Genomic DNA, 7,500 nt, shown 5'->3' on the forward strand with positions numbered 1-7,500 from the left:
CCCCCCCCACCCCCAGGACTGTTGACAAAGGAAGACCACAGCTTACATCAAAGAAGGTGCCTGCATGCTCCAGGATCAGCTGGTTGGAATCAGGCTTGTTTTTACAGTAGGTGACATACATCTGAAATTTGTCTGCCTGAAAAAGAACAAAGACAACAAAAGATAAGTACCCATTGGTTCTTCCCTGTCTTAGTTGGGATTCCTACTCTTGTGGTAAAAGGCTGTGACTGAAAACACAGGGGGAAAAAGGTTTATTTTATCTTACAGCTTGGAGTCCATCATCCATGGAAGTCAGGGCAGGAACTCTAGGCAGGAAGCTGGAGGCAGGAACTGACCCAGAAGCCATGAAGGAAAGTTGTTTACTGGCTTGTTCTTCATAGCTGGCTCAGCCTGCTTTCTTACAGTACCCAGGACCACCAGCTCAGGCGTGGCACCACCCACAGCGAGATTAGCCCTCCCACATCAATCATCAGTCAAGAAAACACCCCCAGGCTTGTCCACAGGCCAGTCTGGTGGGAGCATTTTCTCAATTGAGGTTCCCTCTTCCCAAATGACTCTAGCTTGTGCTAAGCCGACATAAAGCTAGTTACACTTCCCTTCTTCACAATGCCTAAAAGGCCCAGCATGGGCTGTACAGTGACTGGATTCCTTATGGAAAGTGCCATGTGTTCCCTCAGCTCACAGTCTGTTAAAATGCTGGAATGCTTTTTCTCTTATTGGAATGCAGGAAAAGCCTGCTGAACAGAAGTTCAGTTTAATACCAGGCTGTGTTGGGAAGAAAGAAAAATGATAACAGGTTCTGAAGTTGTGTAGAACTTACTTATCAACGACCCTCACTTTAAATCATCAACAATCATGTTCTTTTTCTTTTTTCAGAAGAACAAAGACCATCCATGCCCCTTCAAGGCCAATACAACAACAGAGTAAAAGTAAACTAGAGCGAGCATGGGAGCCATTTTACGCTGACACCCCTCCCCCGCTGTCAGAGTCTGGACGGTGATTCCCATAGAGGCCGTTACCTCAAGCTCCAGACCTCATGACTTCACCTCTCCACCGAGAAGCCAAATTTAGGAAACTAAGTGTTTTCTCCATTGGCGGACCACTGTCTACTTCTGTGTCTTTTGAATACCTAGGATATTCTCTTCTGAGAGGGCGATGTACTTATGATACCAGACAGCACTGGTATCATTAAAGGTTTTCTGAAACAAATTTTAGGGCTTTAAACTATGTAGGAGTTAGTAATTATCACTAAGAGATGATGAACCATACTTATTTTTTATTTCAAAGGGAACCCCAAAAATTGCTTGAAGTAACACAAAATAATCCTTTTTCTTGATGTTCAGCCTTATTTTTTTTCTATACTGTCCGTGTAGGAGATTGTAAATTTATTTTTATCAGCGTCTTTATGAGCTATGCATCAGCTTACACACTGGCACACAATAAGATGGCCTGAGCCTTCGTGAGGAATGAAAGTATGCTTAGAGGCAAACTGGAAGAGGTCGTGAGAAGAAGGCCTGCCTGGGAATCAGGTCCTGAGTCGCAGGGTTGGCTGGGACACTTGTTATGTTTCAGTGGGTATTCTGCCTCTTATCTAAGATAGACTCATGTTTGAACTCCAAAACATAGTCCTGTCTGTTCCTAAGCTTAAGCTCTCTAGACTGTGGAGAAATTCTGAGAAGCCATTCTGGGCCCAGATTACCACTAAGTAATTATTCCAGGGCCGAGCTCCTGGCCTGGGGAGGGTGTTTAGTGCACTTGGTGTGGTAAGTGGACTTCCAGTGTTCTCTTAATTTGTATCTGTGAGCCTGAGCTAAAATGGCATGCAGTGGGGAGGCTACTGAAGTTTACTCTTCCAGTTCAGATGATTATCTGGCCCACTGACTCCACCCATGGCAATGTCGCTGCGAATGAGGGCAGCTGCACACTCATCCTGTAAGTCAGAACTGGGATGGAGAAGAGAGCGTGGGACTCTGTTCTTCTCTATTAAGAAAATCAGTGTAACCCATAATTAGACAGATGGTGTTCTAACTTCTAAATCTACATCCTGAAAAAGCAACTGGCAGACTGGGCTGCTCTAAGGTTGGTGGTCTTGTCCTACCCTCCTGACCTCAGCATCTAAGGAAGTTCCTAGAGAGGGAGAGGTGGATCTTGAGTGACGTCATAGGCTTTCCCAGGGACAGCTCTGTGCTCCAGAGATGTACTACCTTCCATAGATCTACTCATGATGCCTCTGCAGCACCTGGTCCCAAGAGCAACGACAATCTTCAGGCCAGGCATGGGGCAGCGGTACCCCTGGAAACATCAACAGTAGGGGAGGAATTTAGATTTGTTACCCAGGTAACAAAGCAGTGTCCCACATCCTCAGGCAGCTGTTCGTACTTCTCCAGCTCTTTGAGGAAGATGCTGTGAAGGGAGAGAAAAGCTATGTGAGACACCTTGGTCTAGAGGACCCCACTTACAGGACTGCACTAGGGTCAATATAACAATCATGGCCCAGTTACATGTGGATTCTGCACTCTATAAGTGAGGTGAAGAGCTAGATTTTATGTTGGAACTTGTTCAATTAAAATGCATGGTAATTGACTAATCAGTGCTACTTAAAATAGCCCCTCCCCACTCCCTCCTGAGGTTCATGGATTTGAGATAAAAATAGATATGAAATACTGTAGCTGTATCAGATCTTTCAATTTATCAGCAATTCTTAATTTATTTTGTTAGTCCAACTACTCTGAGCATACCATAAATATATATAATATATATTTATTATATATTTATATATAATATAATATCACAGTATATATATTACAGTATATTATATATACATATAAATATATTATATATTAATATATAGTTATATATAGTAAATATATATAGCAAATATATAGTAAATATATGATGTTTACAATATATAATAAGTGTTATAGATATGTATATATAATATGTATATAGTCCAAGATGAACCTAAAGCTGAGCTGGAAAGAAGTTCAATCCTTCCTGGGCCTCTTTATAACTTTCAGCTTTCTTCTTCTACTGAGGGCAAGTATTATCCTACAAATGTCATTAGAGAAGAGTATCTAATGATGGGGAAGGGGGAATCATAGTATATTTTAAAGTGGAATGGAATTATTTACTTTCCTGACATTGTGAGTATCTAAGTCATGATTCCTTTCTATGTAAAAATGTTATAAAGAAATGATTGCACTGACTTCAAAGCAATGCATGAAATAGTAGGGTTAGCGTTAAAGGATAAAAGTTAACAAGCCAGCATTATTGGGATGGAATTTGCTTTCTAAAATGTACTCAAGATCTTACAAACAAAAAATAATTATGAGGCCTCAGGGAAGCTTACCTCTGGGAGTGGAAAATGTAGTCTTTACAAAGAGCATTTGATAGAACCATCAGTCTCAGAATGTACTCAGGCTTTCTGGAGCCCGGTATTTTCCCCTTAGAGTTCATCTACATGTATACAGGATATATATTCCTGAGCACTGATAACAATACCATTTATAATGGTAAATATGGTTGGCAGAGAACAAATATTTGAGCTATGGTATAGCCACAAATCAGTGATATGTAGACATATTCCCCACCCTCTCAGAGACAACACTTATCCTGTCTCTTCATGTGAAGATCTCCTTAACAAAATGGAGATGGCAAGGAGAGGAGTGAATGCATAGAGAACATGTCACCTGTTATCTAAGCAGGGCACATGTGTTCTACTTCCAACCCAGGAAACTAGTAAAACCATTAGCCTAGAGAAGCAGGTGAAGAAATAGGGCATGGTAGCTGAGACTGCTCAATGTCAACTCTTCTGTTTAACTTTAAAATTATTCAAATGGGTACTTTACAAACAAAGGTAAAACATATTACATTATCCCACTACTTGTCTCCACCATGAGGGGAAAAGCTCATTTTGATTTGACTTATTCTGTATGGTCACCATTATTCATACACTTGGGCAGTTTCTGATAATTGTTAAGTGGTCACAAATGCTATGCATGTTGCTTGCATTTTCAATGATATAGAAAGATGTTTTGGTGGTCAATATAAATATGTGTATGATTTAAAAATACTTGGTAAGAAAAGAATGCCAATAATGATTAGTAAGATTGCAGATGACATTTTTCTTTGTCAATCTATAATTAATTATTTTTACCTACAATACATGGTAATTGCTAGAGTAATAAAACAGGAAAGACATTGAAAAATTTGGGAAGCTACCAGAACTCATCTGGCAATCATCTTTCCCCTTGTAAGTATGAATTTTAGAGTTTCTTAAACTGACCCGTGGAGCAAGAACATTTACACTGCAGTTTGGTCTTTAGAAATGCAAACACACTGTCAAAACCAATCATGTCTATTGCTGCCTTTAAAGGCTGCGGGTGATACATGTCCTATGAGTTCTAAAATAGAAATAGGAAAAGGTTCTCAGTAATGCTAGAACTAAGGAGCAATACTAGCTCAAGGCCCAAAGGGAGAGAAACATTTTTGTTGCAGTAAGGCAATCAGGCCCATCTTCATGTGTATAAGGAGGGGTATGTGTACGTGTGTGTGCATGTGTGTATTTCGTATGTACATTTATTTCTTTTAATCTCTTGAACTGAGTTTGAATATACTTTTACTGGGTGGTCATGGCTGCAGGTGAGTGGAATATGAACTATTTGCTTTTAAACTTTGGAGCTCATGAAGGTGACAGGTTGAGTTAGTACAATCAATATCACTCCACCGCCTTCCCTGAGATGTGTTTAAATTACAGCCTAATGGCTGACAACACTCCTACAGAAGCTGCCCACTCCCTTGCTGGTTCTGCAGCAACATCTTGGCCCTCAGCACATTTGTGACTGCAGGTAATAAAGTGTGGAGGAATGAGAGAAGCGAGTGGCACACACTTTTGTACATCACTTTTAGAAGTGAGTATGGCTTTTTTAGAAAGGAATAAAACTTTTAAAGATGTGTAAAAACTGAAGCAGTGCCACCCCATAACTATTATGATACCTCTAGCACTCATCGATGGCATTTTCCCTGAGTTCTGACAGTGGAACTGTACTGCCCTGAACCAGTTTGGAGAGAGTCTCCTGCTTCTGAGGAAGCCTTCCTAGAATGGCTCACGACCTTGCTCAGAGGCTGATGTGACACATCAAAGTTGTATGTGCATCCAAAGGTAAAAGTGTTAGAGCCCTTGTGTGTGTGTGTGTGTGTGTGTGATGTTTGCTGTCATGCCAGCATGGTAAGAAATGGAAAGTTGTGGCATGGGTTAAAGAGGAACAATCAACAGCATGCAAAAAAGTTGAAGACAGGAGTCAGGACACTGCTTCCTGGTGGAGCCTGGCTGCATTCTTGTGTTCCTCCCAGTGGAGCTCACCAGGTCCCTGAAGACTCACAGCCTTGACTCTACAAGCTCTAGACCGCTGGGGCTAAGGGGGCAGTGAGCATAAAGAGAGATACGGAACTGAAGGGCAGTCAGGATGGTGAGCACATTGGACAAGGAGTTATTTACCACGTCTTCAGCATACCTTGGGTACCTATGCTGATCATGGGCTTCTCAGCCCTGTCCCTCCATTTCACTCTAGAAACTTCAGTGTGGGTGAGGGATGACGGGAGAGGCATGGCCTCCAATCTTACGTAGCGAAAGCAAGCCTTGCTACTGACTGTGTTTCCCAGTACCCCTATACTGTAGCTAATTTGTGTGATCAGATGAACAATTTACTTGCACATGATATACCAAGTAATGTTAAAATAAGGTGAAATAAGATCTCAAGCTAGGATGCTGCTTAGCAACAAGGCAAGAAAGTGACAATATGTGAACAAGTGAAATCAATGTTACTGTGATGTATCTAAGCCCGACTGCTTCTTTGTCCGGGTGTTTCCATTGTTTCCAATCAGCCTCAATGCTGCAAGCTGATACACAGCACAAATAACAGCAACAAGATCACAGCCATCTACCCTAGGGTCTGCTTAAAGCTAGCAGTTACCCTTAGGCTGAGGGTCTGGACCCAGGGATGTTCACTAGCCTTTCCTTCCTTTATTCCTAACATCTGGATATTAATGAAATGACACCTGGGTTCTTTGTCCATGCCGGTTTGAGTAGCTCAGAAAATGTCAGCTTCCATAAAACAAGGGGACAGAGCTAGATTATAGTTAGAGGCTGCTTTGAGCTTTTCCAGGAAAGTGGATACAACTAAAACCACAGGCATTTGGGGTGTGCGTGCACAGACAGCATATACTTTAAGCAAGGCTGCCTGTGGAAAAAGTTGCTGCAGCCTGCGGGTGGCCTGAAGCATGAGCTGCACAGCCTCTTTCTCTCCACTTGGTGGAGCCAATGCCTCACCAAAGCTCATGTGCTTCAAGGGGAAGTAAACCAATTTACGTGACAAAAAGAAGAGGAAGACACAAACTCAAATCCAGACAAACGTGTGTACATGTGTGTGTTTGTGTGTGTATGGTGGGGCTTAGGACATGATATATTTTATAAATATATTTATTTATTAGCTCATGAGAAAACATGCTTTGGAAACCACACTTTGCGCATTCTGTGCCCATTCCACATGTCTCTTAACCTACTACTGACTGACTACTTACACTCCATCCCGCCTGCCTTCCTTTTCCTTCTCTCTTTCTCCCAAATCTTCCTCTTCTTAATAATCCACCCACTCTGCTCCCTCATTTCTACTCTGTCTAGGTATTTCAGTTCATTTTCTCATTTTACTAGACCCATTTCCTGTGCCTCCTTTCAGTAAGTTTCAGTCAGATTACTTCCACATACCATTCCTTTCCCCTCAATCCCCAAGACATGTCTGTGATGCCTAACCAAGGGATAAGATAAGGCAGGGGTGATCTGAGCCTCTCCTACAAACTCTTTCCACGTCCTACCCTTTGATACTCTACCTTGAGAGGCACTTGTTCAAACTGTCCCTTTTCATCAAGGAAGCCATCCCCATTTGTGGAAGCTCTCTTAGAGTTCTATCTCAAATGTTCCTCTTCATTAAGCCTGTTTGGCTCCTCCTCTGGACATTAGTGTCTTCCTCTGAACTCATTTTGTGCCTTGCTTCACCCCTTCTCAGAACTGTCTGCTCACAAGAGGTCAGAGTGTCGACTGGATCTACCACTGGGGACAGCTTCATTTCCTAATTGGAAATGATCCGACCCAAAGAAAGCACTCCAGAAAGATGATCGAAATGTGGTCAAGTGTGGTGGCTCACACTTTAGTCCCAACCCTCAAAAGACAGAGGCAGGAGGTTGCTGTGAGTTCAAGGGTAGCCTGGTTTATATAGTGTTTATATAGTGTTTATATAGACCAACCAAGGGTACATAATGAGATCTTGTCTTTTAAAAAAAGAGCAGTCTTTGCATAGCAGCTTTCCTAGCATCATGAACCTCCCCCAACCTGGTCTTCACCACTCTGTGTACCCTGACTGTTCCTGGCTGACCCTGGTCTGCCAAATCGCAGACAGGACTAGGGGGCAGAGTGCAATACAGGGATGGAGTGGCAGGAGGTTGCTG

At 42.2% G+C, this 7,500-nt stretch overlaps 1 protein-coding gene across 22 annotated transcripts in view; it reads right to left on the reverse strand.

The window, feature by feature from the left end:
• Nucleotides 1–7,500, reverse strand: part of Kalrn (kalirin RhoGEF kinase) — a 604,914-nt gene that overhangs the window by 221,350 nt on the left and 376,064 nt on the right. For all 22 annotated transcript variants that reach the window (XM_031363740.1, XM_031363737.1, XM_031363736.1 and 19 more), the window contains exons 26-27: nucleotides 2,334–2,403; nucleotides 47–136 (exon numbers count right to left, since the gene is read on the reverse strand). In XM_031363740.1, coding sequence (XP_031219600.1) covers nucleotides 47–136; nucleotides 2,334–2,403 — 160 coding nt within the window. The remainder of the gene's footprint in view (nucleotides 1–46; nucleotides 137–2,333; nucleotides 2,404–7,500) is intronic.

The sequence above is a fragment of the Mastomys coucha genome, unplaced genomic scaffold (assembly GCF_008632895.1).
Source record: "Mastomys coucha isolate ucsf_1 unplaced genomic scaffold, UCSF_Mcou_1 pScaffold12, whole genome shotgun sequence".
Classification (NCBI taxonomy): Eukaryota; Metazoa; Chordata; class Mammalia; order Rodentia; family Muridae; genus Mastomys; species Mastomys coucha.